We start from the raw sequence: 17581 nt of genomic DNA on the forward strand, positions 1-17581 counted from the left end.
ATGAAGGATCGTGTTGTGAAAGAAGAAGTTCCAGCCTTCAGGTATCCAAAGCTTCTGGTGTCTCACACCACTCATGGTTTGCCAGTCTAAAATCGTGAATGTGGAGACAAGTGCTTGTCCTTGGCCTTTGCAAACAGGCTGTTGCTGTGACAAATTCAGAGAGAGATGTTGAATTACCGAATGTGCAACAGAATCTGAGGCTGCCAGGAAGGAAATACCTGTCTAGCCTGGACTGTTCTAGCTTTTTTGGGAAAACTCCCTCCTGGTGCAAAAATGCAACTTACTGATTAATCCAGAGCCTGAAAAGAGACCTCCCATCTCAGTTCAGCAAATAATGGTCTGGCCGTGAAAGATGTTATACTGCTTGATAGTCAGATAAACTGCCATGAAGATGTGGGAGATCTATGGCTATTGAGAAAACAGTCATTACCCATGGCTACTATGGATAGCAATTATCTGTGATAACTACTGACTTTTTTCAGCTTGGAAAAAGGCTGCCTGCTTTACTGTTTGTTAGGCTAGAACTTGTCAGGGTTAGAATTTAAAGGAGTTGGATTTCCGTGACAGTCTGACTTGTCTTCAGCAAACTCTCTCAGACACCAAGACTACAGAATGTGACATTGGAGGAAAAAATATTGACATGAAGAATAATTTCATTTCAGGATAGAAGTACAGATTTAGGGTAGTATCTGTAGCAAGGAAAGTAATATTTAGATGAAATCACTTTTCCTCAGAAAAGGCCTGAAACTGAAAAAATCTTCTAATTGACAGCTGGATCAATAGGATATATCCCTTAGGTCTTGAACACGTGGACTGAAGTCCTCCAAACTCTGCTTAATTTATGGGATAAACTTGAACTTAGGTCTTCTCCATGCTCAGAAGGCATCCTGGCCGTGAGGCTATTGGCTATGCTGAAGTAAGGCACTTTTCATCTCATGGTGGAGGTATTTGACAGCTTGTTAGAGCTGTGCCACTTTGTATAAACAATTAACTTGTCATAGGGATAGGGGTCTGAAACCACTTTACAGCTATATGCACAGAGCCACTGAAACATTATCCCTAAGGACTAATGGATATCTATTTATTTACAGAAAGTAAAGTAATCAAGAGACAATTAGAGAGACAAACACTGACTATACTTTCCCTTGCTAACCTTCTTCTATTTAGGAAATGAACAATCAGCTAGTATTAACAATAACTTAATAGAAGCACCATTATTTGAATTAGGGTGACCACTGAGTCTCATCGTCTTTTAGATTTAGCCAGCTGTGTTATTTGCTGTTAATACTAGTGATTCATATTAATTTTTACAAAGTACTTTTGAATTGGGGATTTTGATGTTCTGGGAAAATAAAAGAGAATCTATTCCAACAGATGATAAACATGAAAAGAAAAAGTTGAAAGAAAGCCTGTCCTCGCTGAAGACAATGTGAAGAACTTCAGTGCAAAAAAATCTTGCTTTTAACATGGCCAGAGCTTCATCCATTGTTTCCCCGTGAATTCTGAATATCTGTGAGATATAATATGTGTTGGCTTTCCCATAAATCTCAGTGGGACATACCCATGCAAACTGACCTGTATGTTTGCTAAGCATTATATATGTACTTAAAATACTTTGCAAAATCTGCACCCTCAACTGCCTCTGGCTGAATCGAATTCACTTCATGAACAGAATAAAATAATTTGTGGTTTGAACAAAGACTCTTATTCCAAGAGTCCATTTATGGATGGAATTTTGCTTGCCATAATCTTTATTTTCATGTGGTTCTAAAGAAAATTGGTATTATGAAGCTGTCCACATATACTTGGTAAACACGTAGCCCTTATAAATGCAGAACTTCCATTAAAATCGGTGGGGATTTTCCTGAGGAGTGAGCTGCTTTAACTTACAGCTGTCTTCATCTGGTGTCCATTCTGTGAACATCATCCTCAGGAGAACTGGAACATCCACCTCAGGTATGAAGAAAACCAGGAGCCTAGTATAACCACAGAAGAAAGAAGCTGATAAAGATCCATCTTCAGTGAAACTCAACAGAAGACAAATCAAAAATGGAAAAAGGAGTTAGAAAAAGTGACATGTACATACCAGAACTTCTCTTAAGGTGGTTTTCATGACAATGACCCCCAATAGAGCAGGCAAAAGGAGCTGCCATACAGGTAACAACTATTACAGAAAGAGCATTTGCTAAAAGCTGATTAGAATGCCATGATAAACATTACAGCAAAAAAGGGCAGATACCCAAAGTCAGGAATGTACCCAAAGTCAGGAATGTAGCCCTAACAGCAGTGATCTTGTGGATGAAGACTGATGGGTGCAGGGTTACTGTCATCAGGCAGCAGAGCTGATATTCCAACACTGTCTCCTAGAACAGTTTGCAGTTATTTTCATGGTCTTGGATGTATGCATTCCTATACTGCCTGTATTTTAAAGGAATGACACATTTGCATCCAGTTTCTTGTGTCTGACAATACCACCCTCATTTGCATCTCAGTAAGAAAGGTGGGATATGCCTTATTAGATGAAAAAGGTGCAAATATTATTGTGGTACAGAGTAACCAAGAAACCATTTCCTTTCAACAGCAAATTTTTCAGCCTACCTGTTTTCCTCCATTCAACTACCTTAAAAATGCAGAATAACGGGATATTATTTACAGCAGCCAAGATCTTTAACCTGCACTTGGTGACAAAGTGCAATGGAAACCAGTATTACATTTTTGTCTGTGCTCATTTGACAGAGTATATTCTAATTTAGTTGTCACAGACTTCTTTGAATCTTACTATGTTCTCAGTTTTTGTAAGATTTATGGCCATTGTTAACTACATTTTGATTTAACTATCCTGATTTACAGCAGCTGGGAAGGCAAACCCACATCTCTCAATAATGACATTTATTCTAACTAATTTCCACTGTTCTTAATCCAGAAACTTTTTTTGACTTTTAAATTTAAATACTGATTATTACTTTCTATCTTCACTTATGATTAATAATACGACCTATGCTATTACATATTGAAAAGGCTTGAAATCCATTTCTCTACTTAACCACCAGAAAGATGGATGCAAGAAGAACCAAATATTATGCAGAAGTAGGAGTTTGCTTCAGACTATATATGCATTGAGTAAGGTAGTTCAAGGAGAGCGAAGAGCTGTTTATAGAGTTAGTTACTGATAATGCTCTTCTGAAAATTGAAACTAGACGCAAGTAAATTAGTTTCTCAGGTGGAAATTTCACATCTGCCGAAGTGAATCCTCTCAGAAAAAAAAGAACTTTACGGGCTCTCTTCTCCTGGGACAATGCTTCCAAGAGACACAACAGGTACTCCAGTTTTGAGAAGAGCTTAGAGAGCTAGGAAAGCTTCCCTATGATGTGAAGAAACTGGAGTAATTCTATTCAGACAGAACCTCTTTAGGAAGATGTATAAGAGGTAGAAAAAATAAGGGTATAGAAGGTATTTCGGGCTTTTCTTAATGCACAAATACAAGGCTTGCTAATAAAAACATAAAAATCCATTTATAATACTTTACACAACATATAATTAAACTATTCAAGTTGTTGGCAAATGTGAAATAAAGGGCATGAGCAAGATATGCTTCCTTTTTGAACCTGACATTTTTATGACCTTAATTACATTAGGGTAAATATTTATGTAAAGATATATGAATAGATTCTGTCTTTTTTTTTTGAACATACATTAATCATTAACTGTGTGGGACTGCAAAATCTTTCAGTAATTTCTCCAGTAGGTATATTGCTCATAATTGTCCAACAAGGTTTTATGCCTTCCTCTGAAACTCCAGTTTGTGGCCACTGACAAATAAAAATGCATCACTTGTCTGAATGAGTGGAGCTGCTCCCAGCTGCAGGTTGCACTTAGCCTACATGGACTTCAGAATAAAAGGGGAAGAGGCCAAATCTCCCTCTGAGTTATCCTGACAAAACCCCTTGGACTTCAATAATTTCAATCCAATCAACTCCACTTTTTGTAGATTAATAGGAAAAAAATGCACTTAATTATTGGGAAGAGCCAGACACAATGTCCTGACCCCATGTCGCCTTCGTTGGCGTGGCGACCCCCCATAAGACTTAAAGGCAGGATTTCTGGTGGCAGAAATGAAGCAAAGGCATTTCTCCCTCTCTGAACCTTAAGTACTTACCTACCACTTAGTGAATGATCAGATAGAAGTCCCCACAGAGGATGATGCAGCCACAGTCTAAAATGTGAGTCCCTAAATGAACATCCAGGATTTGATCGGTGTGAGGAATAGAATGGGTAATTATTTTTTTCCTGTGATCTTCTGTTGTGTGGTTTAAAGCCAGACAGATTATTAACTTGAATGATAATGCGGACACAAAGAATCATAAATACCACCTTCTTCAGCTCTAGTCTCTCTCATTGTCTTGTAATAATCAAATACAAGTAAATTTGTCCCTGTGGTGACAATGTTACTCTGACACCAAGATAAACAAAAACAGATATGTGCATTTCTGCAGAAAATTATTTACTCCCCTTTTTGTTTGAAAAACCTTAGCCAGCATAATTACTTATGAAAGTCCTGCAGAAACAGAAATGGAGAATAAGCAAAAAGTAATTGAATTCAAGGGCGATATCATAATATTGATTTCTTACTAAAAAAGGAATATGATGCAGAAGACGATACAAAGTGAAGAGATACATGAAGTATATGTATGGCTGTAATGTTAATTTTCGTGGAACCCTCTTTGGAAAAATCTAAGAATAACTTCTTTCGATTAGTGGATGAACTATGTTGTTTCTTGATTCACATAATCAGGATGTTGGATGGAGATAGGAGAATGTCCCACAGATATTCAGACAGGGAGGAAAAAAGAGCTTTTTGCCATAGTCCTCTTGCTTCTAAAGGAGATGGACATAAACAGGTAACAACTGTCCATTTACTTTCTCCTCCAGAGAAGTGGAAAGGAGAAAATTAATTGCTTCTCTCAGAGGCATAATTGTATGCTTCTTTACAATAATACAATTATATATTGCACCAGAGTACAGGTGAAAGAAAACTTATCTAGCCTTGCATGACTAACATAAAAGCATCTTCACAAGAAAAACTCTGATGACCTTGAGGGATACATGAGGTACTGGATACATAAAACACATTGTGACTCTTTTGTATGAACAGTGGTGAAGATAATATTTTTGGAGAGAATAGAGAAGAAGGGTCTAGTTTGTTAGAATTTTCTTAATGTCTTGTTCTCAGACATTGTTTTGTAGTGGTAAAGACACCTGTGCTAGAATGCTGAGGTCTTGAATGTAACTAATTGGACACCACATCTAACAGAAGTAGTAAGGGCTAGCTTTCAGCCAAGTTCATTACTGCAACATGTGCCTATGGGCAAAATTTTGATCCTCACAAAACCTGCTGTAGATGAAGATTCCTGAAACTGTTGGCAGGATGCTGTGCACTACAATACACTTTACAGCCTCCATGGTTGTGATCGGCCTTTCAGATAGTTTGAGGACCTCAAAATCTGATCCTATCTGGTCAGATGAGATTAAAAATTAGGAACTGACAACTAGGTGATGTCAGGCAGAAAAACCTGCCCGATTTTACTTAATTTGAGCTTAACTCAGCTGTAACAGAAACTGTGAAGAGGGAGTTCAGATGGCCATTGCAACTAGAAAGGAATGGTGAATGTCTGTGGCAGATGTGATGAAGCTCCTAAGAGCACAGAAATTTTGCCTAGCACTTAGGAGCTTATAAAAAGTGATTAATGGGATAGGAGAGCAGAGAAGAAAAAAACATTGGGAAAGATCTAATGTCATCAAGGAACAGCACTAGCACCCAAGAAATAACACAACATCCCCCATACTGTTACGGTGATGTTTAAGATCTGATCAAATCTCACTTAACTGTACCTTCATTAGCTTTGTTTCTTTGTAGTAGACAGGGTCTGTTTAGCTTATTTTGGTAGTAAACTCACCCATTAGGTTATGCAACGTGTTACTCTCTTTGTGTCTCTAAGTGCTGTGGTTAGCCAAAATATCTATTTCCCCTCATTGTATGTTTTCCCTTGCTGGCCTCCTTTAAGAATCATCTGGTGAATGGACTGAAAGTGAGGTGGGGAGCAGTGGCCTGCACTGCTCATCTGTGTCCTGGACTTTTCCACTGATCTGTTCTCCACTGGTGACTTCATTGGTTAACTTCAGAGAGCCTTCATTGTTACTGTGATGAATACACAGAACTGGTTATGTCCTGGCAAGACCAAGCTCACATCTAAGCTCCAGCTGGATTCCCAGACTGTCCAGCAAGTTTATTTTGAACTAACCTAATCCCATACAAACATAATCAAGAGGAGGTAGTAGTGGTGCCTCCCACCATGTTATACCCCAAAACTCAGGACTTTTAAAACTATTTGACAGTAGACAGCAACTTCCTGAGGTTTCTAGTTCTGCTGATGGAATTATGTATCTGAACTACCTTGGTGAGAACAGGCTAAGTAACCCCCTTCTCCCTAGCATTTGCTATTGGGAGGATTAAGAGGCTGTACTCTCAATGTGCCAACTTTAGTGGATGTTTTTGGGGGATCTCTGAACTCCATTTGTTTCATAGGAATCCTGGGTGATTAACTTAACCTGAACCCTGCTAGGTAGCAGAGTGCTTAGAAGTTAACGAACAGCAACAACGGGTCAACCCTTACAAACTGACCTCAAGTACAGGATGCTGCTAAAAGGGGTGTTTCTGCCTTGTCCTTTGCCATATACTCCAGCTGCCTCGATGGGACTAGCATTTGTGCATGGTGCAGTGATCGTACTAGGAAAACTCACAAAGAAAAATAAGGGGTTTGCAGCTAATTCCTCAAGAGCACATTTACTTCCAGCAAGAAAAGAAGACAACTTTCATCCACGAGCAGAGTCCCAGGTTCCTGGGAAGACGTTGTGGTTTAGTGCTGTGCCAACTGATGCCTTAGGTAAAGAAGGTAAATAGATCTGGAAAGACAATATCCTCATAGCCTTTGTCAAGGTCACTCTGAAAGCAGAGTCATGTGGGCCTCTATGACTGGACGTGACTTGTTTCTGGGTAGATAAAATAAATTGATTTTCATTTAAAAGGAAAAAGTTAGTCTGCAAAGGCAAGACCTTCCTAAGATTCAGTGTCTGCACAGCAGCCCTACTTTCTCCAAATGGTATTTTGTATAAGAGTATTATATTTATTTTAATGTAAGGAAATTAAAATTAAATCATAATAACTTCTTTTTTTAAAAAGTGCACTTGGATTAAAATACTATTGAATTGCAGTCAATATTGTTGAGCTCCAGTCAGTGTGCATCAAGTAGGAAAGTTTATATCCTTTATAAGCAATGATGTTGAAATCCTAGCTGCCCTCTTTATCGATTAAAGAGACAATGATGCTATGCAATTTACTTTTGATCTCTAGTGTAGCAGTGAAGCTCTGACATGGTAAGAGCAGGGGAAGTCATCAGTTGCTACGCCTGCAACTCAATTGTAAGATTCAAGTACCTTAACGTTGTTTTGGAAAATAGTGATGAACTTATTTAAATTGGCCTGATATTTAAAGCTGTGTCCTGTAGCAGTTTAGCTAGAGAAATGAGCTCTTTTTTCATAACTTACTGTTATTAGAGAATAATTTGCCTCTTACTTTGTCTCCTCTGAAGTGAAATAATACAAATATATAAAAGCGGCAAAAATGACCCTTGCAATAAAAACCTTTGGAGCATAAATCTCCTTAAGCTAAAATTTATTTGGAAGTCTTTTAAAGCTCATTGTATAAAATTCCTTCTCATCTAGAAGCTAGTCCATACCTTTTTGGGGTGGGGGGGTGGAGAGAACAAAACAAAAAGAGCTTGAATGTGTCCACTAAAATATATCCATAAATAAAGTAACAAATAAGAGAAAAATATAGAAATGCTTGCAAAGTTTGGAATAGACCGGCAGTCCTTATTTGAACAATGATGCAAATATTCTTTAATACCTGGAACAATTACATAAGATTTGGAATAATACTGGAATCTGGTATGTAATGCTTTAAGCCACTTGTTATTTTGATATAAGATGAATACGAATGCTAAGTAAATAGATGGAATAATCTTAATTAGCTACAAGAAAAAGTGTGACTTAACCAAGAAGCTGCTCAGTGCTAGTCAGCAATTTTAGAATGGTTGTTATTAAGATGATTTATTTTGCAAACTTTGTTTGAGAAAAAATTACTGGTGAGCTAGTATTTTTAATTAAATTGCAAGTAGCAGATTACGGTTTTTAAGAAACCATTTATCCATTTTCTGGATTCTTGGGACTGTATTGCACCACGCAGGTGATTCTTAAGTAGTTACAAAATCTTTCTTCACAGAGACAGCTCCTAATGCACCAGCTCTGTGTACTGCTCTCTCCCTTGTCTCTGACATGGGAGATGTACTGATAAAAACCTCAGCATAGCTGGAACATTGCTTTGTTCTCCACAGCATGATTAGACTCCACTAAATAGATTTTCCCAGAGTTTCTTTGAGTTCAAATCCGTGCTTAGCAGCTTAAGTATCAAGAAAATATCAAGAATATGCACTAATGGTTAAGAAACAATCTTCTGGCTCTTTCTTCATCACAGCTGCACTGCGTATAGAAGGCGCAACACAGAAAATTTTGCCTAAAGTTGAGTTTTCCCCTAATGTCAAAATTCTGAGAATTTTCTATAAACTTACGAAAACTTATGTTTGAACAAATCTGCTTGAAAGTCTCTTTCCTTCACAGAGGTACAATATTAAAGTGAACATCTTTCAAAATTCATCTTAAACTCAAAAGCTGCCCATGAGTTTGATAGCAGGCATCACCAGTAACAGTTTCATTTCAGTGATGCTGCTTGAATATACATAACATTGATTCACTTTGGATGAAATATTTACCTATTCTATAACTTGCAAGACTGTGACATAGAATGAATTATCCCCTTTTGTGGGTTATGCTGAATTATGTTATAATTTCAGTTACTACTGTAAGCTCTTGGCAGAGAAAGGCAGAAGTGGCGAATAAATACTTGTATATGTGAATAATTTGTTTCTGGCCTTAATAAAAATGATGAACATGAGAGTTGTGGTAAGGCAGCTGAACGGAATGAGAATGGGACTGTGGAACTTGCAGTTGGCTCACCATTTTCTAGGATGATAGTGGTGACCGGCATATCTGAGGCAAACAGAAAACATGATTAATAACGTGGGAAACGTAATAGACAGGCACTCTAGCATTCTGAGATGGTGGTTATCCCTGCGTGTTCCAAGTCGTTCCTCTGTGTTATCGAGCCCAGATTATTGACCTGGTTCTAACTATGAAATGAAGAGAGGCCAGAAATCTGACAGGGTTCGGTGCAGAGCCACCAGAAGCTGAATTAGCAGCATGTGAACCCAGCTGTACCACTCCCAAGACCTCTTCAAGCCATGAAGCAGCACTGCTGCTTTGACATGACTGGCACCGGAGCTAGCAGATCGTATCAGGCCTGACCTTGGCTGTCACTGTCCTGTGTCTGCAGAACTGGGAGTGTTAAGGGGCAGGTTGAGAGACATCTCACTGCCATGCAGGACCTAAGTCAGCCTGAAGCTAAGTGTTGTGCTGATACTGTCACCTCTGTTAGAGACAAGTTGATGCTTGCAGAGCTACTGGGATGTCCCAGCGCTGCAGAGCTCCTAGTGGGCCACAGCCAGCCAGCTCTGAGCTGCCTGGACAGGGCTGCAGTGAGAACTAGCTTCCGTGCCCCAAAAGGGACAAGATAATGAGATGGCACAAAGGCGATCCAGAATTTGAGAACATAGGCTTGCTTACTGTGCTATTGCACTGCATTTGGAGTCCACTGATTCTGAGCAGATGAACTGTAGGATTCAAGTGGGATTTTTTTCCCCCTCTTCATATATACGAGTTGGACGTGCAGGGCTTCACACACTGGCCATAGCTAGAAACAGGACACAGGGAACAGTTCTGCTACTGGTACTGAAAGTTACTTAAATTCCTGGCTGGTTCATCTTGTCCACAAAGCCAGCACTAAACAGACGGCCACATTTGGACTCATTTTGAGCCAGAGCAATCTGGCTGAGATCTATGCAGCTACGACACTAGCAACGGCCTGAAACTTCTCTGTCCCCTTCCTATAGCTTTTGCTCTTTTACAGTACAAAGCTTAAATATACTAATGTACTGTGAAATGTTTTGTGCTTTATGAAAGGTGGAAGCAGGTATCCTGAAGTGAATCTCTTAGCAAAATGCGTGTGCTTGTGTGAAAGCGATGAGTTTCAACGATATAGTCACTTCAGCCATTAAATTCTTGTTTGATTTCCTGTATTTTAAAGTCATAGCTATTCTTCAGAACGTTTTGAACAGTGTGGAGTAGTGCTAATTCCTGTTGGCTGTATTGCCAAGATGCCTAAAGAGAAAATTGAAGAAGGCTGTAGTTGGTAGGTTGTCTCTTGGCAGTTTTCCTTCCACCCGTTTGGAACTTCTCTCACAGAAAACTGCACCTACTGGATCAGTTTCAGTGAACTGAAATCGTTAATTTCCTTAGCACCCTATTAAAGCCTATTCATTTTGAAACCATTACTGGAATATAATTTCTTTAATAACAGAAATGTGGTGTCTTATTCTGGTGAATAGTAAAAACCCCAAGAACAAAATCCTTTTCAAATCGAAGTATAACAGGCAACTACATGAAAAAAATGATGCGATCAAATTGTATCATTTCAGTTTTACTTTGGCAAATAGATAATACAATCATAGTGTGAGAGCATGAAGAATATGTAGCTCTCCCTTTTTTTGAAATGTGTAGAATGACATTGCTCAGGAAAACATCTTCCACCACAGTTGATAATGCTTTTTCTTTTTATACTTACTAAGGAATCTGTTGTTTGCTGCAGCTGTGTCATAGCTGAATAACATTAATATTTTAATTGGACTTTTTAAGGGTGTGTGGTGTTAGGGTTTCATTTGTTCTCAAGTCAGCTTGGATTTTATGAGGCTATGGCTTTCCTTAAAGAACTGCCCTAGGTGCTTCACCTAGGTTATCTAAAGACATTAGCACATCATTTAGTTGCTTGAAAGTTTAACCAGCGTTTTGCTGTTCAAATGCTTAGTAGGATTAAAGACATTATCACATCAAAAGACCGAGTTTTGCCTTCGTCTGCATCTTCCACCTCCTACTCCCTCCCCTTCCTCCATGACTGCCTAAATTGCCTCTCAATTTAATTCAGAGTGAATTGACTTTCAGTCTCTGAACAAAAAATAAAAAAGTAAAGCCGATTTAAAAGATTTCAATTGAAAAAGAATCCTGTCGACTTTTCCCCACTGGAATTTCTCGACAAGAAGTGTCGGGGATTGACTTCGCTTGGCCGTGTCAGCGCAAAACACTTCTGGAAACAGTTTCCTCAAGAGCTCTTCGTGGACTCCTAAAACCTGCATCCCCCCCGGCTTTGAAACGCTAATTTCAGGCTAATCTAATTAGGCTAATGACTTGCACGCCACCGTGCAAAAAAGCTGGGACAATCCTCGAGATTTTCCTGCCTCCCAGACTTGCACTTTCTTCGTTGAATCCGGCTGGCTCTGAACAGCAAGAAGTACAAACTTCCATTTCACTGGAGGGAACGGGTCTTGAAATAGGCGGGCTGCTTAGCAGCCATCCTTGCCCTGCAGTTGAGGGAGACGTTGAAAAGAAAGTAGGTTTTGGTGGTGAAGGAGCAAAGCATACTTAAATATCGATTACGTATTGTCTGTGTCTCAGCAGGTTTGTCTGTTTCTCAGCGGGGTGAGTCTTCATTCAGCAGGGCACAAAGCTAGTGAGATCGGCCAACACAACGGGCGCGCAGGAGCCGGCTCTGCTCCGCCCTGCGCCTGCATCGTTTACAGCAAAGATCGCAAGCCTAGGCGTGGAGAAAGGTAGCCTGGTCCCCTCGTAAAGAGGAACGGGCCAAAATCTGTCCAAACGCTGAGCAAGTTGTGAACTCATCCTTCTTTTTAAGTGCCGACCGGGAGGAGTAAACCTGAGCGTGTGCAAGCCAGGCTCTGCGCTCCTTGTCCCAAGTTTGATTAACTTAGAATCTGGCAAGTCTTCCCGTTCGGCATTTACTTACTTGGCTTTCTGCGTTTTCTGAGCTTGCGTGGCACAATCACAAAGCAGACCGAAAGATCTCATATCGTTAAAAATATTGAGCCGCAAGGTAGCGGAAAGCCGGCCACAGAAGTTATGTCAAAGGACTTTCGTTTACCTCTCACGGACAGCCAGAGTCAAGCCTGTCAATAACGCCCCCACCCCCCCCTTAAAATGACAGATGTTTCCCAGGTTTGTGACTGTTTGTTCTGTTTACTGGATATTAACTGATTTGCTTATGATGTGTCAGCCCGACACTCTTTCTTTTCTTCAAGATCGTTCCCAGAGATATTTTTCTCATTTCTCTTTCAGACTCAGCCTTTCCCCCTCCTGCCGGGAGGAAATGTAACGCGTTTTATTTATTTTTTCTTTTCTTTTATTTTTTTTTTCTTATCTTTGTTGCTGCCTCGAGAGCCCGGTGACTCCAACCGCACGTCGCACTGTAGTTCGTCCGCCCCGCCGCCCCCCCCTCCCCGGGCATCGCCGGGGTGCGCGGTGCCCCCCGCCCCGGCCACAGACAGCCCCTCCCCGCCCCGCACAACACAGCGTTGGTCCCGAGGGGAAGCCCCCCCCCCCCCCAAGGGCACCCGCTGCCCGGGGCGGAGCTGCGGGGAGGAGATTTGGAGGGGGCGGGGGCTGGTTTGGGGGGGGGAGCCGCGGTGGGTTTCTCAGCGGTGTGTCGTGTTCCGTCCCCGTCCCCGTCCCCCCCAGAGGGGAGGAGGCGGCGGGGAGTGATGGACAGCGGCGGCCGCGGGGCCGCTCCGCCGGCGGCGCCGGGGGACGGAGGGGACCCGGCAAGACACCCCCCCCCCCCCCCCCCCCGCCGCGGAAGGGCGGGATGGAGGGGGGGGGGACGGAAGGGGAGGGGAAGGGGGGAGGGAGAAGGCGAGGGGAGAGCGGAGCGGCAGAGCAGGTGGGAGCGGCGCGGGAGAGCGGCGGAGCGAGGGGGCAGCGGCTCGGCGAGCGGCGCCGGGAGGGCCGCCCCCGCCGCCCGGGGCTGCGCGCTGGGCAGGGGCGGTGGGGATGGGCGGGCGCGGGGCGGCTCAGACAGCCGCCGTCCTCCGAGCCCCGGCCGCCTCCCGCCGCGCTATATAGGGGAGGGAGGGGTGGCGGAGGACGGGGGGGGTTGCCCGGCGTGGCCGAAGCGCACGGGGCGGAGATGCCTCCTGCCCGGGGAGCGCACAAGCGACTGGCGCCTCTTCCCATGCCCGTCTCCTGAAGGGACCCCTCCTCACCCCCCCTCCCCGGACCCCTGCCCGGCATGGATGTGGCCAACAACACTACCTCCCCAGCGCGGTCCCCCGAGGGGCCCGGCGGCCCCGGCCTCGCCGAGGTGACCCTGGGCTACCAGCTGCTCACCTCCCTGCTCCTGGGCACGCTCATCCTGTGCGCCGTCAGCGGCAACGCCTGCGTGATCGCGGCCATCGCCCTGGAGCGCTCCCTGCAAACAGTGGCCAACTATCTCATCGGCTCGCTGGCCGTCACCGACCTCATGGTGTCCGTGCTGGTGCTGCCCATGGCGGCCCTCTACCAGGTGCTGAACAAGTGGACGCTGGGGCAGGTCACCTGCGACATCTTCATCTCGCTGGACGTGCTGTGCTGCACCTCTTCCATCCTGCACCTGTGCGCCATCGCCTTGGACAGGTACTGGGCCATCACGGACCCCATCGACTATGTCAACAAGCGGACTCCCCGGAGGGCCGCCGCGCTCATCAGCCTGACCTGGCTCATCGGCTTCCTGATCTCCATCCCGCCCATGCTGGGCTGGAGGACGCCCGAGGACCGCTCGGACCCCGATGCCTGCACCATCAGCAAGGACCACGGGTACACCATCTACTCCACCTTCGGCGCCTTCTACATCCCTCTCTTCCTCATGCTGGTGCTCTACGGCCGCATCTTTAAGGCGGCCCGCTTCAGGATCCGCAAGACCGTCAAGAAAGCTGAGAAGAAGAGGATGGCCGACACCTGCCTCACCCTCTCCCCGGCCGCCCTGCAGAAGAAGAGCAACGGGGAGCCCGGCAAGAGCTGGCGGCGGACGGTGGAGCCCAAGCCCGGCGCCTGTGTCAACGGCGCGGTGCGACTGGGCGAGGACGGGGCCGCCCTTGAGATCATCGAGGTCCAGCGCTGCGGCAGCTCCTCCAAGACTCACCTGCCGCTGCCCAGCGAAGCGTGTGGCTCCCCGCCGCCCCCCTCCTTCGAGAGGCGCAACGAGAAGAACACGGAGGCCAAGCGGAGGATGGCTCTGTCCCGCGAGAGGAAGACTGTCAAGACCCTGGGCATCATCATGGGGACCTTCATCCTCTGCTGGCTGCCGTTCTTCATCGTGGCGCTGGTCCTACCCTTTTGTGACAGTAAGTGCTACATGCCCGAGTGGCTGGGGGCAGTCATCAACTGGCTGGGCTACTCCAACTCCCTCCTCAACCCCATCATCTATGCCTATTTCAACAAAGACTTCCAAAGTGCTTTTAAGAAAATTATCAAGTGCAAGTTCTGCAGGCAGTGAAGCCCGATGCTCCGGGACGGGGGCAGCGGGGGTCGTGCCGCTCACTCCATCCGCCCGGCTGTCCCCGCCGCGGTGTCCCTTCCTCCCCCGCCCAGCCCCCCCCCCCCCCCGACGCCAGCAGAAGAGCGGGGGGCTCCTGGATCCCCCCCTCGGCATCGTGCCCGAGTACCCTCGCTCCTCCGCCCGTCGGACAAGCCCCGCGGGGCAGGGCAGGGGTCCACCGGGGACGGCGGGGGGACCCTCGGGCCGGGGAGGGGCGGCTTCGCGGCGGCGATATATTGGGGGTGCGCAATCAAAAATGTTTTGAGACAACTACTGTAAGACAGAATCCTAGACAGATGGCAGAGTAGTATGCGGATGATCATACAGTTGATTTTGCTTTTACCTATTCCAATTTTAAACCAAAGTGGTTCTAGCTGAAGTATTTCTCATTCTGATTCCAGTGTCAGATCATTGTCCTGCCATTCGTAGCTGGAAAAGTGGGGCCTTAATGCAAATGGAAACATTAGGTCAGCTGCAGGTTTGAAGCTGCTGAATCATGAATAGAAGTGTCTTAGATCTCAACAGCATGCTGTGAGCTTGGTTTTCGTCACCTTGTTTTAATCTAGAAGTGCATTGAATTATACTGGAGTAAATCTGGTGCATGGGAAAGAAACAAATGCCTAGTCACTCTAAGGGTATCTATCTGTGGCTGAAAGCATCTAGAGACTTGACAGAGACTGTGCTCCTAGGAATTCATTTTTGGGACTGAGATTTTATAGGACAAGTTATGGTCTGCAGTTTGATTTTTTGAAAAACAGATTTTTTGAAAAAGGGTTATTATCCAGTGCACAGATAAAAAGCCACCACTACATACCTGCACTTAGGGAGTATTAGCCGTTTGGTCCAATGAAGGATCGTGTTGTGAAAGAAGAAGTTCCAGCCTTCAGGTATCCAAAGCTTCTGGTGTCTCACACCACTCATGGTTTGCCAGTCTAAAATCGTGAATGTGGAGACAAGTGCTTGTCCTTGGCCTTTGCAAACAGGCTGTTGCTGTGACAAATTCAGAGAGAGATGTTGAATTACCGAATGTGCAACAGAATCTGAGGCTGCCAGGAAGGAAATACCTGTCTAGCCTGGACTGTTCTAGCTTTTTTGGGAAAACTCCCTCCTGGTGCAAAAATGCAACTTACTGATTAATCCAGAGCCTGAAAAGAGACCTCCCATCTCAGTTCAGCAAATAATGGTCTGGCCGTGAAAGATGTTATACTGCTTGATAGTCAGATAAACTGCCATGAAGATGTGGGAGATCTATGGCTATTGAGAAAACAGTCATTACCCATGGCTACTATGGATAGCAATTATCTGTGATAACTACTGACTTTTTTCAGCTTGGAAAAAGGCTGCCTGCTTTACTGTTTGTTAGGCTAGAACTTGTCAGGGTTAGAATTTAAAGGAGTTGGATTTCCGTGACAGTCTGACTTGTCTTCAGCAAACTCTCTCAGACACCAAGACTACAGAATGTGACATTGGAGGAAAAAATATTGACATGAAGAATAATTTCATTTCAGGATAGAAGTACAGATTTAGGGTAGTATCTGTAGCAAGGAAAGTAATATTTAGATGAAATCACTTTTCCTCAGAAAAGGCCTGAAACTGAAAAAATCTTCTAATTGACAGCTGGATCAATAGGATATATCCCTTAGGTCTTGAACACGTGGACTGAAGTCCTCCAAACTCTGCTTAATTTATGGGATAAACTTGAACTTAGGTCTTCTCCATGCTCAGAAGGCATCCTGGCCGTGAGGCTATTGGCTATGCTGAAGTAAGGCACTTTTCATCTCATGGTGGAGGTATTTGACAGCTTGTTAGAGCTGTGCCACTTTGTATAAACAATTAACTTGTCATAGGGATAGGGGTCTGAAACCACTTTACAGCTATATGCACAGAGCCACTGAAACATTATCCCTAAGGACTAATGGATATCTATTTATTTACAGAAAGTAAAGTAATCAAGAGACAATTAGAGAGACAAACACTGACTATACTTTCCCTTGCTAACCTTCTTCTATTTAGGAAATGAACAATCAGCTAGTATTAACAATAACTTAATAGAAGCACCATTATTTGAATTAGGGTGACCACTGAGTCTCATCGTCTTTTAGATTTAGCCAGCTGTGTTATTTGCTGTTAATACTAGTGATTCATATTAATTTTTACAAAGTACTTTTGAATTGGGGATTTTGATGTTCTGGGAAAATAAAAGAGAATCTATTCCAACAGATGATAAACATGAAAAGAAAAAGTTGAAAGAAAGCCTGTCCTCGCTGAAGACAATGTGAAGAACTTCAGTGCAAAAAAATCTTGCTTTTAACATGGCCAGAGCTTCATCCATTGTTTCCCCGTGAATTCTGAATATCTGTGAGATATAATATGTGTTGGCTTTCCCATAAATCTCAGTGGGACATACCCATGCAAACTGACCTGTATGTTTGCTAAGCATTATATATGTACTTAAAATACTTTGCAAAATCTGCACCCTCAACTGCCTCTGGCTGAATCGAATTCACTTCATGAACAGAATAAAATAATTTGTGGTTTGAACAAAGACTCTTATTCCAAGAGTCCATTTATGGATGGAATTTTGCTTGCCATAATCTTTATTTTCATGTGGTTCTAAAGAAAATTGGTATTATGAAGCTGTCCACATATACTTGGTAAACACGTAGCCCTTATAAATGCAGAACTTCCATTAAAATCGGTGGGGATTTTCCTGAGGAGTGAGCTGCTTTAACTTACAGCTGTCTTCATCTGGTGTCCATTCTGTGAACATCATCCTCAGGAGAACTGGAACATCCACCTCAGGTATGAAGAAAACCAGGAGCCTAGTATAACCACAGAAGAAAGAAGCTGATAAAGATCCATCTTCAGTGAAACTCAACAGAAGACAAATCAAAAATGGAAAAAGGAGTTAGAAAAAGTGACATGTACATACCA

The 17581-nt window shown here is 43.6% G+C and overlaps 1 protein-coding gene across 1 annotated transcript; it reads left to right on the top strand.

Annotated features, from left to right (window-relative positions):
• Positions 1-13167: 13167 nt before the first annotated feature.
• Positions 13168-17155, top strand: HTR1A (5-hydroxytryptamine receptor 1A). The gene has a single exon (XM_075410590.1). The coding sequence runs from the start codon at positions 13364-13366 to the stop codon at positions 14603-14605; it is 1242 nt and encodes a 413-aa protein (XP_075266705.1). The 5' UTR covers positions 13168-13363; the 3' UTR covers positions 14606-17155.
• Positions 17156-17581: the final 426 nt, after the last annotated feature.

This window comes from Opisthocomus hoazin, chromosome Z, assembly GCF_030867145.1.
Source record: "Opisthocomus hoazin isolate bOpiHoa1 chromosome Z, bOpiHoa1.hap1, whole genome shotgun sequence".
NCBI lineage: Eukaryota > Metazoa > Chordata > Aves > Opisthocomiformes > Opisthocomidae > Opisthocomus > Opisthocomus hoazin.

What these genes read in the sequence shown, in the direction of transcription:
- HTR1A (XM_075410590.1), top strand. Translation starts at nt 13,364, where the DNA reads ATGGATGTGGCCAACAACACTACCTCCCCAGCGCGGTCCCCCGAGGGG.